General features: G+C 38.7%; 1 protein-coding gene across 1 annotated transcript in view; it reads right to left on the reverse strand.

Annotated features, from left to right (window-relative positions):
- Window positions 1-23,891, reverse strand: part of LPGAT1 (lysophosphatidylglycerol acyltransferase 1) — a 65,723-nt gene that overhangs the window by 28,798 nt on the left and 13,034 nt on the right. Inside the window, exons 4-5 of the mRNA XM_061991391.1 lie at window positions 10,618-10,736; window positions 3,488-3,583 (exon numbers count right to left, since the gene is read on the reverse strand). Of these exons, the coding sequence (XP_061847375.1) occupies window positions 3,488-3,583; window positions 10,618-10,736 (215 nt within the window). The remainder of the gene's footprint in view (window positions 1-3,487; window positions 3,584-10,617; window positions 10,737-23,891) is intronic.

Genomic DNA, 23,891 nt, shown 5'->3' on the forward strand with positions numbered 1-23,891 from the left:
ATTTATGTGAACTTAAAGAAATCGTACAACATAAAAATTAGTTGTCCTACCCAACAAGATGCTATATGACACAAATTAATTTGATAATTAGCTATATTTAGGATATAGTAAGGTGATAATTAAACCTGAAGGACCAAGAGGAAGAGAAAAAACCCAACAACATCAACCCTCGTTAATTTCTCCTCTTTGATGCCTTAGCACAATTTTTTTCATTTAACACAGAAAGATTTGTCCTTAATTATTGCAGAAATATCTTTAATATCTTCAACAACAATCACTTCTCTTCCTACTTCCACATACAGCAAGGGCAAGCTACTCAAATTTTGACAGGAATTAATTTACATCAATTATCAGTTCTGAGTGCTCTAAAGTGACTTTGTCAAATGACACAAGAGTCCAAAATTTAAAACTTCCACCAGCAGAGGTGATTTTGAGTCTCTGAAATGCCAACGAAACTGCCACAAATGTTCCACTCTTTGGTAGATGATTTTTTTGGCAAGGAAGAGGGAAAGAGTGGAGTTGAGTGGAAGACAAGAAGAAACAATCCTTTGTTGAAAACAACTTTCATGAAAGTGTTTCTTCTAGATTTTCAAACCTCACTATTGCAATTCCTTCCAATGTACCTCATAAAAGGGAAGGAAAAAGCTTTGCCTGTTCATATTCATGCAGTTAAAGAGCAATATAAAAGTTCCTCAGTTAAAATAGTCCTTTCCCACTAGACCACAGGACTCCAGGAAAGTTAGAGCCATGCACAGGAGTTAGAGAAAACAGCAGTGCATAATAAACTCACTCACAAGTACTAGAACTCTTCAAAACCTGAACAAACCTAATGAATACAACTGGTTATATAAATTGCTGTTTAGCAATACCATGAGGTTTAAAAAGCAGTTCTAATATAGAAAAGTCTACTGGACTAACAGTAAGAAGGAAGAAGAGAAAAGTATGTCACTGAGAAGCAGCTCCTTGATGCAACCAATTCTAGAAGACCATGGCTAGTTGATCACCATCACAGGGAAAGAGCTCAGCCTTCCATCCTTTAGAGGAAAGAAAACAGCAGCAGACTGCTGACAAATTCTTGAGGATGCTACCAATGTGGCAAGTTACTGACAGTCTCAGTTTCTGGTAAACTGGTCAACAGGAGAAGAGGAAACACTGGTCAACTTCTACTAGGCCTCAAGCATTCCTAAAACTGCCATGGGGGCTGCTCATGAAAATGAGGCTAACATACACTTTTAACCAATAGGATATATTCTACCTATTACATCATTTTTCAAAGGAAACAATGAAGTATTTGCTCATCCAAATATTACTAAGGCCTTTCTATAGTTAGACAAAGGATCATTGCTCACTCACCATAAGTGTTTTTGCTACATCCAAAGGCAAATTAACAACCAAGAAACATCTTATTTTCAACTGGTTTCTATTTAGACTCATGATGCAATCATCTTATTTGTGACATTGCCTACCTAAGCCACTTTACAAAAATGAGGAAAAGTCTGAGTGTTTGCAGCTCAGCAGTGGTTTGATTTTATAACTGGAATTGCAACACCACATTCAGATACTAAATTAACAAGCTGACAGTCCTGGGTACCTCAAAATGTTCATCTTCTGAATTTTACCTACTGAAACAGGTTTATATTTTCCAAAGTGTTAAACCCTGTTCCTTTCCACACTCACATACCACACAGTTGTGTATCTCTAGAGACCTTTAATTTATTACCTAATTTTGCCTGAGGTTTTCTAACCATGCCTCTAGCCATGCTGAGAACTCTCACTTTAGCTGTGTACAGCTTTAATTAAGTATTTTGTTATTTAATTCTGAGTAAATTAGTTTCTCCTCCCTGTAAAGTGAAAGTTCATTAATTCTCTCTGGCTGACCATACATTTTAAGTCCAGATAAATGAAAATAAAGAGAGGGAAAAAAAAGAGGAAATCTCTGGCTGTTGCAGTTCACATAACTGCAGCGGGGTTGTGCTTATCATGGCACTTCTAAGTTTCTACTTTTAGTGGGCAGTTTGATCAACAGCTACAAAACAACAATGAAAACCCCCAAACTGTGAGAAATAATCCAAGGTTTTCACTCCTTAGCATTTGAGATGCTGGACTCAACACACACTCTTTCCTGATGCTAAAATTAACTTTCATCAACCAATTAATTATTATTTATGCAGGTCCACCACCACCTTAAACTGCAAGTTCCCTGATGACACCAAACTGGAAGGACTGGCTGATTCCCCAGAAGGCTGTGCTGCCATTCAGTGGGATCCTGACCGGCTTGAGAATTGGGCAGAGAGGAACCTCATGAGGTTCAACAAAGGCAGAGCCCTGCACCTGGGGAGGAACAACCCCATACACCAGTACAGGCTGGGGACTGACCTGCTGGAGAGCAGCTCTGCAGAGAGAGACCTGGGAGTCCTGGTTAATAGTAAACTAAACATGAGCCAGCAATGTGCCCTCATCGCCAAGAAGGCCAATGGCATCTTGGGATGCATCAAGAAGAATGTGGCCAGCAGGTGGAGGGAGATTCTTCTGCCTCTCTACTCTGCCCTGGTGAGGCCTCATCTGGAGTCCTGTGTCCAGTTCTGGGCTCCTCAGCTCAAGAGGGACAAGGAAGTGCTCGAGAGAGTCCAGTGCAGGGCCACCAAGATGATCAGGGGACTGGAGCATCTTCCTTATGAGGAAAGGCTGAGGGAACTGGGGCTGTTTAGCCTGGAGGAGACTGAGGGGTGATCTTATTAATATTTACAAATATCTAAATGGTGGGTGTCAGGAGATTGGGGCATCACTTTTCTCTATGGTATCAAGCAACAAGACAAGGGGTAATGGGGTGAAGTTGGAACACAAAATAAGTTCCATTTAAACATAAGGAAAACCTATTTCATTGTGAGGGTGAGGGAGCCCTGGCACAGGCTGCCCAGGTAGGGTGTGGAGTCTGCTTCTTTGGAGGTCTTCAAACCCTCCCAGGACACGTTCCTATGCGACCTGATCTAGGTGGACCTGTTTTTAACAGGGGCATTGGATGAGATGATCTCTAGAGGTCCCTTCCAACCCCTACCATTCTATGATCCTGTGATGTACTACCAAAGACACCATCAAAAGGGATGGTCCTGACCTTCTTTATTGGAAACTCTGTCAGAAGAGTGACCTAACCAGACACACTGCCCAAGGTCACTAAGTAAAGATGAAAAGTGTCAACAATGGGCAGTCAGAAGCAAAGAGACAAAAAGGATGGGCCTGTGTACTTCTTTTGTACATCTCTCATAAAAGGCTCCCATACTAATTGAGTTCTGTAAACATTCCTGTCTAGGCAAATATTACAATAGGCTTTGAAAAAAAGTAGTTTCAGGGCAAAGTTCTATCCAAACATACACATTACAGCATAGTTATTTAATCTAGCAAACAATCCAGGAGGTAATGAGGAAGTCCCATAATACCACAGTGTTCCAAGTATCAGGGACAAATCAATGTAATTAGTGTTTCCATTTACCTGTCTTATAAAGAAGTCTCCATGGATTAGAGACACAATGCCAAAGTTTGTATACTTAAAAATATGATCCATCAGCCACATCATTTGCCGGACAACCTGAAAAATTGAAAAAATAGAAAAAGAAAGAAAAAGATCAGTAACTATTAAGTGCAGATAATGATGTATATACTGGTCATATTCTTGTCAGCCTTGCAACAGCAATAAACCTAGCAAATATATGGAATAAAGTCCTTTATGCTCCAAAGTATAAACCAGCACAGGTGCTACATGTCTCCCTCAAGAGCAAGGATTAAATAGATGCTTTCTTGTAATATAATACATATTTCTACACTATTAGCCATACGCTAGACTAATTTCTACTCTGTCTTTTTATACAAGTAGTTTAATGCATCTTACTGACATACCACCACAATTTTAAGCCAGTGGCAGAGTAAAGCCATTTTTAGTGTTTGTTACGTACACAAAACAATACAGATCTGTACTTGAAATTTCCAACTGTTTTATGTCTACCACAAAAACACATTTCCTTATATTTTATTGTACTTCATAATTTTGGGGGTGAGATCATGATGTTCTCATGCTTCTGATGTGCACATGCTTCACAAATGCTCACTCTGTCTTTGAACAGCAGCTGAGACCTACGTACAGCTCACATGCCATTCCCGATTTCTCTTACCGTAGGGCAGCCAAAGGCACCCCTGAGAATTTCATGAGGTCATGCTCCTTATCCCAGCCAAGAAGCATGGTGAGAAGGCAAAAATAGAGGCTGAGCCATTAGATTCACTTTGACCATCACTTCTTACAGGACAGCAAAAGCAGACACTATACCTGCTTCAGTCCTTTGAGACTTAAAATAGAGGAATTACTTCAGAAGTAGTAAATAACACAAGGGAAAAGTTGCTTTTCTCACAAGGTCTTTCCCCTCTGTAGCTTCTACACGTAGGAGAGAAGAACTGGCTCTCCAAAACTGGAAAATCCGGTGTCTCCTACATGCTCTCAGTCATATAGGCAGCTATCTGCTTTTACATTTCCCTATAAGGTCTCACCAAGACTGACTCAAGTTCACTGGAACTTGAAGTCACGTAACTTAGTACTCTTCCATTTATTATTATCAAAAAAAGCACGTGGAGAACCCAGACACTTCTCTGGTACTCAGATCCTTCTTTGAATTTTACACAGTCACCTTAAGCTTGGCATTCCTCAGTTGTCCAAATACATAATTTGAGGCAGACAGAGAGAAAGCAGTCCAAGAAATTAAGATTTCCTTAAGAAAACACAATGCATTAATCATGTATTAGTTGATTACATCTACAGCTGAAGTGTACTCTATGTGTCTCTACAAACAGCAGAGGCTTACACAGTACCGGAAATACTCAGAATCCACACCCACGCCTTCAACAATATGTCTTAACAAAATAGGTTGATACGGTGAAAGGTGGTGGCTTTTATCTGTTTTCACATCTTCCCATGCCTACATGGAAGTTGTAGAAAGAAGCACACAGTATTTCATACAGAACTTCTGTTTTGTGACAGTAGCTCGGTAATTTGCAATTTTTATCTAGAATTGCATCTATCAGCAAGTCTTTCTTCAAAAAAAACCCTCATTATTTCTTGGAGTGCTCTGATTACCTATTCTCTCTTTCTATCACAGAAGCTATAAACGAATCCTGGGCTATACATTTGGAGCAAGATAACAGTCACATACTCTATTTCTTTTTCTTAAACAACTGTGGGCAGATGCTCTGTGCAGTGAAATTTCTGCAAACTTGCAAGAACATACCTGCCAAAGAATGTCTAAGATACCTTATTGCCTTAGACATAAAGCTGATCTCCCAGCAAAGTCTGAACATCACATTTAGAAGTCATTTATCCTTGCCCAAGAGCACATTAAGAACACCTCAACTTTTGGGTTTTTTTTAATGCTAGCAAACTTTACATTTGAAGATCTTGGATAATACAGGAGCACCCATTTCTGCATCCTCTAGCACCACCAGAAGTGGGAAAGGAAACTATATGTGAGACAAAATGACAGCTCTCAAAGATCCAAAAGGTTTTGTTTAGGAAACAAGAATCTATTTCTTCTCTGTGGTCTTTCTTATTGATACTATACATCCAAGGGAAGAAAGACACACTGTATATTTGTGAGTGATAAAAGAAAAATTAGTTCCTAGATAGAACTCCCCATTTAAGACTAATATTGGTGAAATGGTTTCTCATACAGCCATCCCTGGGCCTGTGTTAAATAAAAGAGAGAGCCTTAAAATAAAAACTTTCCATAGAGATTCACATTCTTTCAATTTCAGTAAATTAGGAACCCTTAGGGAGGGAGGAATAAAAAAAAAAAAAGCAAAAAGGGAAAGGGGGAAAAAGGGAAAGGGGGGAAAAGGGAAAGGGGGGAAAAGGGAAAGGGGGGAAAAGGGAAAGGGGGGAAAAGGGAAAGGGGGGAAAAGGGAAAGGGGGGAAAAGGGAAAGGGGGAAAGGGGGAAAGGGGGAAAGGGGGAAAGGGGGAAAGGGGGAAAGGGGGAAAGGGGGAAAGGGGGAAAGGGGGAAAGGGGGAAAGGGGGAAAGGGGGAAAGGGGGAAAGGGGGAAAGGGGGAAAGGGGGAAAGGGGGAAAGAGGGAAAGGGGAAAAAAGGGAAAGGGGAAAAAAGGGAAAGGGGAAAAAAGGGAAAGGGGAAAAAGGGAAAGGGGAAAAAAGGGAAAGGGGAAAAAAGGGAAAGGGGAAAAAAGGGAAAGGGGAAAAAAGGGAAAGGGGGAAAAAGGGAAAGGGGGAAAAAAGGGAAAGGGGAAAAAAGGGGGAAAAAAACGGAAAGAGTTACCCTAAGGACAAGTGTTTTAAAAAGCATCACTGAGAGGTGTTACTGCTCTTTAAGGCACTACAATATTGTATAAGTTCCTGCCCACACACCAGCCCAAACATGATAGGCTGGTGTAGGGAACCATATCCTGTGACAAAAGCTCCACCAAAATTCTACTGATGATGACTCCGCCTGCAGCAGTACCCATGTGACTGTCAGCATTCACCTAGCTCTTTGGCAGTTTGACAATTACTGTTCTATTACATCAAGCGGAAGTTAAACCAATGTTATTGGAGATAAGCAAGCTTAACAAGCTTCCCTGGAAAGAGAAGGTTCGTCTCTTTTGAAGTCAGTATTGATCCCTAGATGTTCTATGCCAATCCTGGAGGAGTTGCCCAGCAATTGCTAGCGCTTCATTCTTCCTACATCACTTCTTATTATATTTTAATTAGATGACAGTAGGTTTATCCTGAAAGTTGATCAACTGTTCTTCAGTGTCTGAAGCCCATCTCACCATGTTTTAGGTGACACAGGCCTCCTAACTAGCATCTTTGGACTTCCTCGGTCTTTTTGAGTGGAAATGATGCAATTGTGTCAAAGGTCAGTGTGACATGCAGCAGCTGGCTGCAAGTGGGCTATGAAGAGGCAAACTCCAGAGCTCTGTGATTACAATCTGCCTATAAGCTTAGGCAGTGGCAAGAAGTATTTTCATGTATGAATTAATGAATCTACACACATGCTAATACACAAAAATCAAAAAGGACGAGTTCGAAAGATAGGACATGTATCTTGTTTTCAATTAAAAGGACAAGTGGATTCATTCTGTTCTGCTACCAAGGGCAGAAGAAAGGACATTGCAAGATATAGGTGATGGCTCTTCCATTTAGTATCCTCAGGAATGAAACAATGATTATCAGATGAGTCTCTTATCACTTGCATTTCAAGGAGGTTTAAGCAAAGACATTCACAAGCATTCTGAATACATATTCACAGTAGTTGATGGATTGAAAGAATTTTTGGATGCTGTTTTGGGTCTTTTCTACTTCATCCTTCCTGCTTAAATAAATTCAGAATGTAGAAAAAGCTTTTAACAACTTAAAAAAATCTAGGTGCCTTCTATTCACAGGTCCACTTCTGTTTCACTCTACAACCTGAATAGACTGACTTTCATCTTTCCAAGTACCTCTAACTTAACAATGAAACCTGGAAACTTGCACTCAAACAGCTTCAAGCTCTGCTTTTTTCTCTCCACCGCAGCACTCCTGGACCTGCTTTCTGCTCTAAATCAGAAAGATTTAGATGAGATTAGATAAGAAAGTTAACCACATTTGTGAGTCCTAATCCAGCCAGAAAGGAGTAACAGAAGATTTTAACCTACTTCTCTTTGTTAAACACATAATCTTTAATGTTTGAGTCCTCAACTAACTAAAGTTTGCTTTAACTTTCACAATGAATTGGAACAACTTCTTGAACTATGTAAAAAGATGTAAGTAGGTCGCCTCTGATTCAGCTGAAACCTTGCTTTCCGTGGCCTGTCTTATGATAACGTGTATTAGTGAAACACCACCAGTTCAGTCCTCGCATTAAAACTGTAACTTTGGGGTAAGTTCCACTTCCCTAGTAACAGATCATATTTTCCATATTCACATAGGCAAATCTGAAAGACAAGAAATGTCTTAGCATGTGTATTTTAGCTTACTTCTTAGTGAGATGAAATTTGCTGAAGACAGTCTACACTATTCTGTATATAAAAGAATTTATAAAATACTAGAAAAAAATAGCATCACAATTCCTGACACAACCCTTAGGAAACACTGTCAAGTTGCAAGAACATTTCAGTATTCTCCCTCACTACATATAAAACCATAAAACTTTAAATAGAACACTTTGGATGTCATTTTTTTAAAATGCAGCATTAAGTGGTAAGTGCTTTCAGATTACATCTGTTTGCAGTCTGTACTGGCTGGCAAAAGCAAGCAAAAGAAATTTCTTATATTTTCTTATATTTAAATGGAAATTTTTGTGTTCCAGCTTCACCCCGTTATGCCTTGTCCTGTTGTTAGCTACAATAGAAAAAAGGGATGTTCCAACCTCCTGATACCCACCATTTAGGTATTTGTAAATATTAAAGAGATCCTCCCCTCAGTCTTCTCTTTTCTGGACTAAACAGTCCCAGTTCCTGCAGCCTTTACTCATATGAAAGAAATTTCAGGCTGCTACAGGAGGAAGGTTGTCTTAGTTCTACCACTGCTCTACCATTGTCGAGAGGTTGCCTTTGGTAAGCTGGTGTCCTTCTTTTGCATGCCTTCCTGTGTGAAGTGGAAGTGAGCCTTCACAAAATACTTTGAGAGCTAAGAAGTGTTTTCTGAGCAGTATAGAGTTTTGCATTTAGTGCAGCCTAACCAATCTAAACAAAATTAAAACAATTATTTGAAATCACTATCTCGTTACTAACAGAAGAATATCAAGGTTGTGAAAGACTCCATGTGAAGTTTAAACTGAGTTTCAATGCAATGGCCTAATTTAAATAGTTGCCTACTGTAGAATGATTTCTTTTGGACAGGTACGTTTGGGATTTTGTTCCTCCAGTGGTTTTACAGTCACTCAATGTAAAGACAATTCTCTTCAGAAATATAAAGCATGCTATTTAAAAACATCTGATTCAGCAAGTCCTATCAAGGATAAACTATCCTGATCTTTCTCATTATTTTTAGCCACTTGCACTACTTGAAGTGTGTGTTGAAGCTTGTACTTTTTTCTTTCTTTATTAGCTATAAACATTAAATCCATACTAGCCTTTGGACATGTATTTTCCAAGCGCAACGACTGCAATTATTTAAGGGGAAAAAATTGTTAAGGATGTTTTGCTTTTCTGAAAACCCACAAACCTAACAGTTTCTATCTCAAAGCCTTCTTCCACTTCTAACATCTTCTACATTCACTGAACTCTGTCATGACTGAAACTTTTTAGCTATGGAGTCAAACAGGATAAGTATGGCTTAGATTGCTACATACACTAGTATAGACACGAGTCAATGAAGCTCTGTGGTATTTAAAACAACAGGGACATCAATAGTCAAGATGATATGCAATACATAGCCACAGGACTGTATCCTCAGAGTCAAATCTTTATCACAAGATTGTCCTATGCATAATTTTGACAAGGGGAATTAAAGAATGTTTATCCTGTCGTTCCACCCATTGAGGTACAGTATAAAATATTATATAACTTTCTCAATTCAAAAAGAAATTAAAGCAATTACAAGTACTCTGGAAACACAGTCTTCTCTAGGCAACAGCAGAATAAATAAATTAGTCTCTGCTCAATCCTGAGTGGCAATTTCACACTTTCTGAGTTTGGTTTGAGTTTTTGGGTTTTTTTAATCAGCTCTGCTGTCATCAGTAAGATCTGGGAAATTTCTAAAAAAGGGTTAAATCACTGGTAGAGGTACAGTGTCTACACTACACATTAAGAAAAATAGTGCCAGTTACAAGTTTTGAAGGTGCAACAAAAATTAGTTGTTATTTTCTTTGTTTCTTCATCATAGGGTTGCAAGACAGAAGATGACACTAAGACAGACACAGCAGATGCATTTTTTCAGCTTGCCAGGTACGTCTCCCAGCTTTGTAGCCTAATCACTCATACCTCCTTCCTCTTGATTTGCACATAAATTTGATTTAATGTTTAGATCCCATACTCTAGTTTCCAGCAGTATGCTCCCTAGATGTGACTTGTTTGAACAACAGTGTGTGAAACAACTGACATTTGCTGTGCATCTCACCAATGCTTAAGTTTGTAAAATAAGAGCTCATGCAATTTTGACCTTAGCTAGCTAGCTTAGCTTGGATATGCTGTCACAGAGAAGACTCTCTCAGTTTCAGAACTCCTACCAAAATTCCATACACAACTTGCTTCTAACTTTCTTCCAGAATAGATGTTTTCTCAAAGCCATAACCCAGAAGCTAGATCTGTGTTGGTTTGCGCAAAGTTGGCAGGAGTTGCAGGAGGCCACGAGGTGAGAGGAAAAAGTCAAGTACATGATTACCTGCAAGGAGATCTGCTTCCCTCTGTGTTAACCTTGACTGGATGCACACTGACTCAGCTCATACTTGACCTTCTTCAAAGGCAATGCCTGGAGTCTAAAACCTGACCCAAGCTACTGCCTGTCACATTAAACCAAATCTAAACAAAAAGCTTCCTATTCAAGGCCTTGAGATTATTTGGTGGATTAACACACAGAAGTCTGTCACCAGTACAGCATGCTGATGCAAGCACTTTCAAGGTAACAGATGGCACACACAGAAGGTATCTCACTCCCCGGTTGTAGCCTACCGTGCCTTTATCCTGAAGGCACATCATCAGAGTGCAGACGTCACCCGTTGCTTGATGGTTCACCAGCACCATGGCTTCATCTTCTGATACTGCTTGAACATCATCACCCCATTCCACTACTATAAAAAAAAGGAAAGAAATAAAAAGGTAATTTTTTTATAATGACCACATGAAAATTTTACTATCAATAAATCTAAAAACCTCCGAAGACTCCACACCTGCACAATAAAGAAATCTATATGCTACATGTCAATTTAAATCAACACTTAGCATAAGATAGGAATATTAACAAAACTGTTTTTCTAAGCAGAGGGTATCCAGCTCAGTTTTAAATTGCATGTGCAGAATAAGAACAAAACAAAAGTACTGTACCAGAACACATGCACAGTGATTGATCTTTTTGTGTCTCTACACCATTCTATATTTAGGGTCTTAAAATTACATAAGCTTTTGACCCAGATTTCAAATTCATCTGTCTCACCCCATTAGATTACAAAAAGTTGTCAAAATGTTTTGCATTGTTTGTTTTTTAACTTAGCAAGTTTGTTTAATTTCCATACTCACTATTATTAAACTACTTCAATAAAAACAAACCAAAAACTCTGCAGTTGGATAGCTAGGTTTGAAATTGATAGATCACACAAACTCACTAATTCAAATCTAAACAAGTTAGCTATAGGCAAGAAACTGGGTTCAGAAAATGCTGCTCAGTTAACAGAAGCTATTAGTCACTCTTTCGTAGACCAGACACTCCAGTGACAAAAATGATGTCAGGAGGAAGCTGCAGCTGTTGATTATCCAATATTTACACTGACTAGCAGAGTTATGCTGAAGTAAGGAAAAGGTGTTAAAACCGTTAGTGCCACCATCACAAAGTAATCAAATAGAGAAGACTGCCTCCTGAAGAACAGAGGATGGAAAACTAGAAGTCTATCTTGAATTAAAGACCAGAATACATCTAATGTTCGTTTTGGGGCAAAGAGTAGAGTCTGTCCCTCTGTGATAAAAGGGATGGTTACTGCAATGCAGGGAAAAGAGGAAGCATGATGAAAGACGGTGGATTTAGGAAGATATCAGGAAGAAGTTCTCTGCTGTGAGAGTGATGAGGCACTGGAAGAGGTTGTCCTGAGAAGCTGGGGATGCTCCATCCCTGGAATTGTTCAAGGTCAGGTTGGATGGAGCTTTGAGCAGCCTGGGCAAGAAGGTGTACATGGTAGGGGGGTTGGACCTAGATGGTACTTAAGGTCCCTTGTAAACTATGATGGGCAGGCAGAGTAGCTCTACAAAGTTCAAAAGGAAAGGTAAGATGAATTGCCCATGCATGTGGGATACAATTATTTTTCTGTGTTTGTTCAGTATCTTGAGTGGTTCTTAGTGGCTGTTATTTTGATTTCTGACAAGAAAAGAACTATTTTACCTCCACTACTGAATATTTAGTACTGTTATTAACAGGTCTCCAGACAGTGAACAACTTTCATCACCAGACAATTAATTACTTTAATACCATCTTTTAAGAAGTGCTTTGATACAAAAGCAACAGGATGCACACTGAAGACAAGATGCAATAACACATACATGGTCTCCTTGTCCCTGCAGAAATCCAATTAGCAACACACCTTTCTAAACTGTCACCGCTTCTCAAAATTGACAAAAACTGAATACTAAGTATCTAAGATTACTTTAAAATTATTTTAAATTAATAAAAACTAAGTAAATTAGGCATCTGTAAAATAAGGTTTCTCACAAGTAACTATTTCTAAACAAAATAAATTTTCTTTTACATCATTCAAGAGACAAAAAAATATAATTTTACTATAGATATTTCCCCAGAACATTTAAATTTATATTACTAATCATTTCTGCTACAGAGAAGTTTAAAAAGAAATGATTTTTAATCTTAGAAGATGTTTCACAGAGCTAACTTTTTGAAGTATTTAAATATAAGTTCATGACTGAAAAATGTAAGCCACGAGAAGCAGCATATAAATGAAAACAACTGAAGAGAACAGAGGACGTTTAATTTGCTAGGAAAAAAATAGGTACATTTTTAGCATAGGAGGTAAAGGCTAACATGTGACTTGGAAACTTTCAGACAGGTCCCAAAGGAAAACAGGAAACAAAGTTTCTGCTTTTGCCTGGAGTATTATACCTATTATACTCTTATTATATTATACTCTTGTAAAATACAAGAGGGTAAAAACCACAAAACCTGCTTGCAATGCACAAAGTTTAAGCTGAGAAGTAGTAAAAAGGTGGACTGTCATCCCACTCCCAATGCAAGGTAAAAACATTTAAATTATTTAATTGGTTTACTCAATTCATTTTATCTATCAACTGGCCCGGCTAATAGCTCAACTTCTGTGGCTAAGATGACAGGTAATAAGTATTAAATCACAGCAATTCAGCTGGACATCCTCTAGATTCTCTTCCTTCTGTCATTTCTCCTCAGGCAATCATCAGACTGTCTCTTGTGCTTAATAACGCTTTATGGTCAATTGATTGACCTGATTATCAAGGAGAAAAGAATCAGTTCGTGAAAGTCCTTCACAAAGCCTTTCTGGATCAGAAACAGAACAGCAAACCACAAAAGAGTGTGGAGAGAAACCACAGCCATTACCACAATTCTTTGAAGAAGAAAACTCCCTCAAATATCTAGAATTTTAAGTTCACAGTGTCCCTTTAAACTCAAGGGAGGGAGTAAATGCTTGTCTACAATTTTCTCACCACACTGAAATTTTTGCTTTTACTTTAAGAACTACTTGTGCTATTATATTCCACCACTGCAGTTGGAAACATTCAAATCAAAACCTCATCTGCACGGCAGCAGAACCAGGAACACTATTTTGCTCCACTGTAAGAAGACAAAAAACTGTTCAAAGACAAGTATTTGTCACTCAGGGGCCTGAAAAACATCAAACATTCCTTCACAGCTTCCTTCTATTGCCAGGGCACATTTTTATAAGGATACCAGTCCAGTATCTAGAGCCTTGCAATACTTAGGATTTCTGCAAATGCAGTTTAACATAGTAAAAGAACATAAAGGAAGACAAGAGCAGGAAATCAGTTTTATGTTGTAATTGGAGATCATGGTAAGCTCAGTACCAAGAAACTCTGGTAATCCTGATTAGTAATGACATCATTTACTCACAAGGTTGATACAGAAATGACTTAGCTATAAGAGATACTTCTTTTGTGACTTAAGCGTTGCAAGCCAAAGGATTCTCCAGGAAGGAATGAAGACAAGTTTCCTTGGAACTGCATGTGCCAGACTGAAAGATTCGTCCTTATTTTACATGAAGAAGTTCAAGATGCACACAAGTCTCATACATCAAGAAAATATTTCATATCATAAGCTGCAAACTGAGCTTCTTACAAGTTAATCCTTGCTGTGCTTAAAGAAGAAAATAAAAGCAATAAAAAAGGTTTTTCCACATTTTTACTGAACTATTACACATCTAAATGTAGCTGTTGAGTGTTCTTCAAACACTTGGCTGCTTTGGAACTGTGTGCATGTAAGTGATGCTATGAATATTCAAGCACTTTAATTGCAGTATGTCATTAGGCTTGGGCAAATGACTACTCAGTTAACTAACAATTCAGTATAATTATTTTATACTTTTGAATACACCAGCAAGAATGGCAGTCTAGTATTCTGTGCAATTGCCTAGCAATTAATATAAACTACTTCATTTTGCAGACAACATTTTAAAGCTTCAAAAATGTTCTGAAGGTTTTGACCATCTCTCCCCTGTTATAGGTGATAGTTTCACCAGAGTATGTGCTGTAAGAATCGGCATAAATTTTACTGGCATCTTTACAACTTCCGTTCTAATGAATACCTGGGGTTGTTCTTTCAAAATGCATTAAGTTTTAACTTACTTCTCCACTGACTTGGAAAGCAAAAAAAGCCTCCTGCCAGAAATTTCAACAGCTGTTAGGAAACGGGCAGCGAAGGAGCCAGATAGAATTCTCATACTAGCATCATCCAAATCTAAAAGCTACCACATTAATCCCATCAACACGAAGAGATGAAAAGACTCATGCTTTATGGCGAAGAAACTCTTTAAGTGTTCTAATCACAATTATTTTAAAAAAATCCCAAATCCGTATAACATCTAAACAAAAGCTACGATATATGTAAATGTATAATTGATCTGTACATTCACTTTGCCATTTAGATGTGTCAACACACAATATTCACAACCTTTTCTGGGAACTGAAGAAGTTCAGAACTTCTACTCCAGAATTTCCCATCTCAGTTTATTTCTCTTCTGATCACTTGCATCCATGAAGCAAGACTTCAAAAAAAATCTGTTACATGAAGATGACCTGTACAGTACCACCATTTACCAATCACTTGAAAACCTTCAGTAACAAATAAATGGCATTATTAATGGACAGTTCCTCAAAAGCTGCTCTACTTTCTACAAGAAGGAATGTTGTTAATACTAGGTAATCAATACTGACTGTAATCCACCACAACCAGGTTTCTATGTTTTAAACATTCCTCCTCAAACTCAAGCATTTGTGCCTGGCAAGTTGCAATCCTGCTTTACTGTTACTTGCAAATGTTATTTGCAAAGCATGTTTCAGCTAGAGTAACTATGTACAGACGTAGTCATTTATCTCTCCTTTATAGATGGGATCCTTTGATAGCTGGCATTAAGAAATCCCAAAAAAGACATCAAAGGTTGTTACTTAGCATGCCTAGTTCACATAAAAAAAAAAAAGGATAAAGACATGCTAAAGGTCGGAGTTTCTTTCCCCTTAACAAAAAGGTTAAAGGCATTTGTCTCTGCAGATTGGTTGCCTACAGTGGAAAAAAAGGAAAACAAAGCAAATCAGCATACAGTTATTTTTTACATTTATTAAGCATGTGTCTTATGGTTAGAAGGTATTTAAAAACACCTATATAAAGTCAGACGTATATTGAAAAGAGAAAAATAGCTCTTCCTATCCTGCTCATTCCTTCCAAATTCATTCTGCCAAGGAAAACTCCACATATTGTCTCTGAGTATAAACAAGACATACAGGTGATCAATAAAAAGAGGAAAGCAACATGCATACAACATGTCTCATTAAACATGGTTTCACTTGTTACTTTTCGTTTGCTGTCAATGTTCTTACCACCAGAACTACTGCCAATGTCAGTGCTACTGCAACATATGCATCTTAAGGCTGTAAATATATAGTTCTAAAGAAGATTTTGACATCAAAAAAGCTAACCTGATTCAGACTTTTATGATGAGAAGTTGACCTGCACTGACAAATTTCTCCTTTCATTTCCATGAAGAAAAACGCTTAGCATAGAGAAGTCAGACAAGAAGCAGCAGCTGGGAAAGAGAAGCCTGCAAATAACAGGAGACTGCTCCTACAGTACACGTTAATAAATGAAGGCTGGATTTAAGATGTCCCAGTCACCGTCTTCATTTTCATGTGACAAACCATTCTGCACACCTTTGCATGTCATTGTAGGAAACAACATACACTTTCTTTTGCCTTCAGTTCCAGTCTTAGCTTCCAGCTTCTCTTTCTGCAGACAGATCTACGTTGTGGAGAAGAGGACTTGAGGTATCACAATATTTATACCCTAAATCAACCCACACTCTTACTTCATTTAACTAACAGTAAAAGGTGTTAACAACAGGAGACAACTACAATGGAGATGCCCTGCCTTTCATCTTTCTCACCAACTCAAGAGCCACGCTTTTTCTAAAGCAAAGCAGTTCCTTCTGGAAACAAGTCTAAGTGATGGCTGCTTTTGAAGACTGGCTCATTTTCCTGGAGTGCATGTTTGAGACCTCACAGGTATAGTTTGCTGGAGTTCTATAATTCACCTGCCTAAGAGAAGATGCCTATGGCAGAACAGAAGGCTCCTTTTACCCAGATGTGACTGAGAATCAATAAAAGCGAAAACTTAGCTCACCTTCAACAAAGAGAACTTCTGCTGCTGACTTCAGCAGAGGCAATACCATTTCAAGAGCTTCACCTTCTCACAATGATGGCTAGGCAAGCAGTTTATATGATAAGAAAACTTCTGAAGTTAAATTCTGTCAGGATACACAAGCCATGCTCACTAGAGACATTCAAGGAATGGTTCCAATGTATCTTAAGCCTTACAAGAACACATCTTTCACTGGACATACCCTTTATTTTGCTGGAGCGCTCCAACAACTATTTTATGCCACTTCCCAACACTGCTTGAATTGCAGAGGCAACAAAGTCCCACAGCTCATAGCTGTGATCATCCAAACTGGAACCCTAGCTGTATATGGTGGTTACTGCTTCCACGGGGCAGTACAAGAGATGCTGTGTTAGTAGCCACGCAGGCAAACGTGGACTGTGAAACGTGAAGACTGTGACTGATGTCAACTTTCACGACTAGACTGGTAATAAACTGTAGCAGCAAAGAAGCAACTCCACTGTCTGTTTTGCTGCTTCTATTATTAGAAAAGCAACTACAAGACCTGAAGAATGGGATGGAGTGCTGAAATCCTTCTGAAGTACCTCGAGCTCATGAGTCAGACCACTCTCAGAAAGAGCAAGCTGTACAGCACATTCCTCCCTGGTGACAGATAAAATACATTAAGTATTAACTACCCAGAGGAACACCAATGCATTCATGAACTGATATCCTAATGCTCTAATACCTTACATACTGCAGATATTACAATGGCCAGAAAAAAAAATCAGTTTGTTTGAAGCCTAGAAGAAGCAGCAGCAAAACAGTGAGGCAGTCTCTTGCAGGTTTTCTCCACCATGAAAGAATACTTTTTTACATTTTTAGCACACTTGGGAAATAAAACATCAGAACAACAAATAAGGGTTTTCAAAGGATATCAAGAATCAAATAGGTTTGAAAGTAAAAAACAATTCTAAGAAGTTTCAAAAGTATGCACAAAAAAATTACCTATTTAGAAGCAGATTGTCACCAAGGTTCTAAAAACATAGAAGAATCTGAAGCAATGTAAATGTTTCAGATTAATTGTTCATATTTCAAGCTGATGCTCACTATGATTTTAGTCATTCCTAGTTATATTTTGGAAAGAAACATTGTCAATCTATGTTCAGAAATGTTTATTTCCAACATCAAATAAAGACAAAGTTTACAGGACTCACTTTAAGAAGTCAGCAAGACAAAAAGAGTTACACAAACTGAAGATGAACTTTCACTTTTGCTGGTTAAAAGCTTCTAAACTCCCCAGGGATGACTGAAAAGCTGTAACACTAGAAACAACAGAAGTGAAGAAACATATTCCATAAAACAAGTATTGAAGAGAGTCTGAATAAAAGGATCTCAGCTAAGTTCTTGCCCAGAACAAAGACAAGATTAGCATCTTACTAAGACTGTGCAATTTTCTGGCAAAAACACTCCTTTGGCAATCATAGGGCCACAAGATCGCTTGTATGAAAAAATGTCTCAAGAAATTTTGGTGCACAGGTGTTTTATTGCTCCCTAGACAGATACTAGGGATTGGAAAGTTTCAAGAAGAACTGAAACATGCAAAGTTGTTTTACCAGTTTGAACTTTCTGTCATTCAATTCCAAGGTCAGAGACAACAGAAACACTGCAGTCAATCCTCAGCACAAAGAGGTCTGGTGCTTGCCTAAATAGACCCTTTTTGTTAGGCAAGACTGGGATGCTACATTTCTTTTTTTTTTTTTTGTCCACGGGGACAATTTTTACAAGTGAGAATGGATTCTCATCACTCCTGCAAATTGCTTTATATACCATATCCAGAGAAAATTCCCCTATTTTTTAAAATGCGAGAGTCACTCTCATAGTTTCACCTGTAACATTGATGTTTACTCTTAACATGAAGGCAGTCCAAAATCAAATCTGCCTAAACTGTCTTAAAAAAGTCCTGTGCAGTGTACTGTATATGGCTACAATGCAACAGATAATCTGAACCTCAAAGAAAGTTCTATCTGTAAGCTAGTTTAATTTTTAAAATATTGTCTTTTCCAGAATTAAAAAGAGAAATGGAAAACAGGAATTTCACTATTACAACAATCAAGCACGTCTCTCTGTGTAAAAGATTAAGTACCGTGGAAGAGCAGCAAGAAGGGGGAAGAGTGTTTCTTTCCTCTGATGAGGAAACATACCAGTACAGCTGAATAACTAAAAAAATGCTACAAATACAGAGCTTGCTATTATTGTTAGGCTTATCACCCTTTCCAGCAAAGAACAGTTGGCTGCAGCTCTGTATTTTTAATAACTCGAACTCAGCAGGTTACTATAGTACTTTATCTGTACTCGCCTGCCCCACCGGTAGTGCTGAGCAACTAAGGAAGCAGGAACAGAGCTGACAAACTGGGTCTGACACATCAAAGAGTGACAGACAGGAAAAACTCAAAAAAAGTACCATGGTTCCTCCCATTTCTCTTAAAAAAAAAAATCACAGATATCTTCACAGAAATTCTCATCTCAAGATGGAGAAGTGGTTCCTTCCTGGGTTCATGTCAGAAGTGACAGGCAGGCCTCCCCACTATGTATATCTGAAAAGAATGAGGAACAAAATGGGAGGAAAGGGGAAAAGTATAGTACAAAAAGGGATATGGAAGTTTTAAATTCAGTGTGTCAACATTGGGACTTGAGTGTTAAAAAGAAAAGCTGTAAGTTAGAAAATCATCAGCACAAAGTCCCGCTGGAGGCCAGTTACTAGGGCTATACCCCAGCATCGATACTGGGACCAGAACTGTTAAACATCTGTATTAGCAGCCTGAACGACAGGACAGAGTGCACTCACTGCAAGGCTGCAGACAATGCACAAGCAGAAGGAGTGGTTGATAGGCCATCTGGTCATGCTACCACTCAGAGGTGTACAGACAGGCTGCAGAACTGAGCCAACAGGAGCCTCAGGGAGTTCACCATGAGGAAATGGTGAGTCCCACACCTGGAGAGCAGCTTTGCAGAAAAGGCCCTGGAGTCCTGGAGAATTAGCTGACCATGAGACAAAAATGCATCCTCGTGGCAGGGCAACAAGTATCCTGGGCTGCACTAGAAAAAGCAATGGCACCTGAGGGAGGGAGGGAGGGAGGTGATCCTTCCCCTCTGCTCAGCACTGGGGAGGCAACACCTGAAGCACTAGGTCCAGTTCTGGGCTGCCCAGTACAACAGAAGATGCAGATTTACTGGAGTGAGTCCAGCAAAGGTCACTAAGGTCATTAAGGGACTGGAGCATCTTTCATAGGAGGAGATACTGAGGGAGCTAGGACTGTTCAGTCTGGAGAAGAAAAGGCTCTAGAGTGGATTTCTACCCATATGTAAGAGATGGGGTGCAGGGAGAGGCATAAAGAAGAATTCTTCTTTCCTGCAGTATTCAGTAACATGCTGAGATGCAACACGCACAGATTGAAATACAGTACATCTCAATTCAGCACAAGGGGAAAAAAAACAACAACAAAAGATTTTTACTACAAGAGTCATCAAACACTTGCACAGGTTGCACAGTGAGCTTGTGGAGTGCCTATCTTTGAAGGTATTCAAAAACTGACTGGACATGATCCTAGGCAGCCTGGTCTAACTGACCTTGCTTTGAGCAAAGGGTTCAACTATATAATCCTTAAAAGTCCCTTCCAGCCTAAACAATTCTGCAATCTACTGCCTGACACCAGGAGGAAAAACACAGTGTTAACAGAATTATTTCTTAGTGAATACCTTCAACTACAACAAGATCTACAATTTCATCCTGCGGCATAAAAAGGAGCAGCCATTACAGTCACAAAGTACACAGTGCAAATACAAAATGGCAAGGTTTTTTTGTCTTACTGCTGCAGAACTGCATCAAAGACATAAATCTGAAGGACAGTTCAAACCTTACTAAGGATGAAGTAGCATATGATTCATCTACCATCACCAGACTCTGGCAAAAAAGTAGGACCGGTAATCAACACCACAGACTTGAAGCAATAACGCATTGTAGGCAGAACAAGTCATGTGTTCACTGCTACAAAGTCTTGAGATCTTAATCCAAAGACAGAGATCTTAATATATTTGTCTGTATCTTTGTCTGTATCTTTAGCTGTATTACAAAACATTATGACAAATTAAAATACTAAAACTGTTTTGTCTGCATGTCAAACACAAAGTATGCAAGCAGTTACATTCAAATAGAGCTGCTTTTAGTTACTCAAACACCAAGACATTCAGATTACTACTTATCACTCAAGATAAAGCTATTCACATGTATTTAAACCTAAAATGTGGTGTTTAGAGTAGTAATAAATAATGAAAACCTCCAACATGTAAAGGGGGCAAGCCAGTACATTTATAGCTATCAGAAGAAGATGAGATGATGGGGCAGCAAGTACCAGTTGGACCAGAGTTAATCCTTATGAAACTGCAGTCTGCTACACACTGGAAGAGTTGCTGGGCAAGTCTTGGCCCAATGCGAAAAGCACAACCAGCTATAGAGTCACTTAGTTACCTTCAAAATTGCTGTGGATTTCTCTTGAAGCAAACAAACAAACTTGTTAGGCATGTTGTGGCACTTAGAGCACAGCAAGCACAGTTTAGTTATTTTAAATAACTTTATAACATGTCAAAAATGTGCAACTCCCCAATCCCTTCCTTTTCCCTGTAAGCTTAGGTACAAAAGAAAAAGATAAATGTTCTCGTTACAAAAATTTTGTACCCATGTGTCACAGACACTACAGAACTGCTATTTAGGCAGGGATAAATGTGGCAGCTGTTTGATTTTTAGGAGTCTTTGGGTTTGTTTGGGGAAAGCAAATTAAATAAAATATTTTCTTCCTGAAAGCACATCCTTTGTCACAGTGCTACATCATAACAATAACCTGAGCTGTCTCTGCAGAGTCAACTGTCTAGGCAGCAGAATCTACCCAAGGGCAGTATCCAAACTACAACAGTATTACTACAGTTTCCTTTTGAGTCACTGGCAATGGTATGCATTACTAATTTGATCCTGTTGCTTGTCTTTCCAGATGTGAAATTCCCTGTGCGGACAGAGTCATTCATAAGGTACTTCACTTTCCTCAACTGTCAAGGTGGCTCAAAAAGTCCAGCTACCTATCACACAGACTTAAAAACTAACAGATGGTGGACAAAAGCAGATCTTCCCAGACAGGTTTCAGCAGAGACAAGACTGGGTGAATTCAACCAGGTTCACAGCCCTAAGTAAAAGGATACTTTTCAGATTATGTAATCAACACCAAAAAAACAGTATATCCAAACCAACAGTGTGAAAAATCCCATTAGGGTAATGGTCTGTGCAAAACAAATGACCTGTAAAATAGTAGTCCTTTTTTCTCAAGAGAAAGGACTATCTCTTTCAAAGCAGGGGGAATGGTGAAAAACTGCTTTGCAGCCTCAGCTGTTAACTCTGAGGATCTTGATCAAGAGAGAAACAGAGGAAATGTGAAATGCAACAATTTGGTCTAGTGCAAGTTGGCCAAAACAATCAACAAGGCACCATACAGGATCTCACTACTCACAGTTGCCAGTCAATTGCTCCTCCACCTTCACAGAGCTGTGCACTCCAACACCACAGGACTTTCTGTTAAGAGTCAAACTTACCTCTTCATACAAAATAGTGTTTGCACAATGTACTCTAGAATAATATGAATACTGGTATAAATATAATAACATGAACATGCTAACTAATCAAGGGTTTTCTGGTACCCACGGAATTCTCTGAAATGCCTTGAGGTTTATAAAATGTAGGAACCAGAAAACTGTAACAAGGCTGGAAGTGAGCAAACATTACTTTTTCTTTAAACAAGATGTGGAACGTGCCTAAAACTCCAAGTGAGAGTTTGCATTCACCTCTCCCTACATATCAAGCCTAACTAAATAGCACAGTAAAAAAAGCTTGATCAGTCAACTCCTTAGCTCTGGAACGAAGCCACCAGGACTAGGGGCAGGCAAGGGTTACAGCCAAGAGGGTACACAGCAAGAAAAGTTGCCAGAGTGACTATAGGTAAGGACTAAGACTGCTTTTAAGAACGTGCTTTGGGTTAAAAAAGCAATGTAATTCACTACTGAGAAAGAACTGTTTTCCCTGGCTTCTAATTCAGCTGAGCTCATAAAAACACATTTTTATATGCATCCTTTAAGTCAGTCAAATTGGTTCAAAAAACACCAGATCTCCATCAATTTTTCCTCCTAATTGAAGCAAACTGCATTATTTCAATCACCGGCTGCAGATTCAGATGAAGAAAACCAACAATACCGTTACTGAAAATAAAGAATCTGAATGTGGTGAGACCAGTCCTCTATCCCAGTTCTGGTCATTACCTTCTGCCTAAGTCAACTTCAGTTACATCACAGTTACCTCATATTCCTCAGGTCTTCCCTAAGTTACTAGAAAATGTTGTTGATGTTGTCTTGTTAAACAGCTGATGTTTTTCAGCCCAGCTCCTAATACAGTACAAATCATCACCACCTAAAAATAGCGCCAGATGTATCTGGAAAACTTTTTAGTTTCGGATTCTCTCTGTTAAATGGTCTACATGGGAAAGGCTAAAGGTCATTCTGTACATTTATTTATCATCTGCCTACAATGACCTCAGAACCAGAGAGCTTGTCTCCACTTGAAGGACATTGACCATTCAAACCTCTTCAACTTAGTTGACTCTGGACAGAAAAAATGGAGCTACTGAGCGCCTGAATGACTGTAAAAACAGACACACAGATTCAAACCATGTATTTTGAAACTGCAGAAGCAGTATAATCTAAAAATCAATATCCTCAAGCAATAAAACTGGCCACTATCAAACAGCTGCAGCTCTATACCATCCTTCAGTTCAAGTGTATTAGTGTTGCCATTTACCAAACAACAGAACCAAGGCTTTGGACATTTTCAAGTTCCAGTGTGGAGAGGAAAACTTAATAATGAAAGGCATGCGAAGAATCAAAAAATAACTGGATACAGATGCAAGGAAGCAGAGGGACAAACCTTTTAGAAGAGGCCTTAAATGTCTGCTCTGTTAGGTTTCAAGGACTTTATTAAACTTCTCACCCACGCTACAAACATCAATCTTTATGGCCAAAGAGATGCAACGTGAACAAGAACTGTAAAAGCATCTCCCCTTGGACTTTTCAAATACTGTGTTCGTTTTTTTCAAATAATGGATTTTATACAGGCTGGGGGGAAAATGATGTTCAGTTACCACAAATTTAATCAAACTAATTTAATCATAAAACAATAAGAAGCTAATGATGCAGATTACATAACAACGAATTACTGTATTCGGTTTTATATTTCTGTCTATGCAAGTCCCATTACTAAAACAAGAGGCCGCAGTAAGTT

The sequence above is a fragment of the Colius striatus genome, chromosome 2, assembly GCF_028858725.1.
Source record: "Colius striatus isolate bColStr4 chromosome 2, bColStr4.1.hap1, whole genome shotgun sequence".
Taxonomy (NCBI): Eukaryota; Metazoa; Chordata; class Aves; order Coliiformes; family Coliidae; genus Colius; species Colius striatus.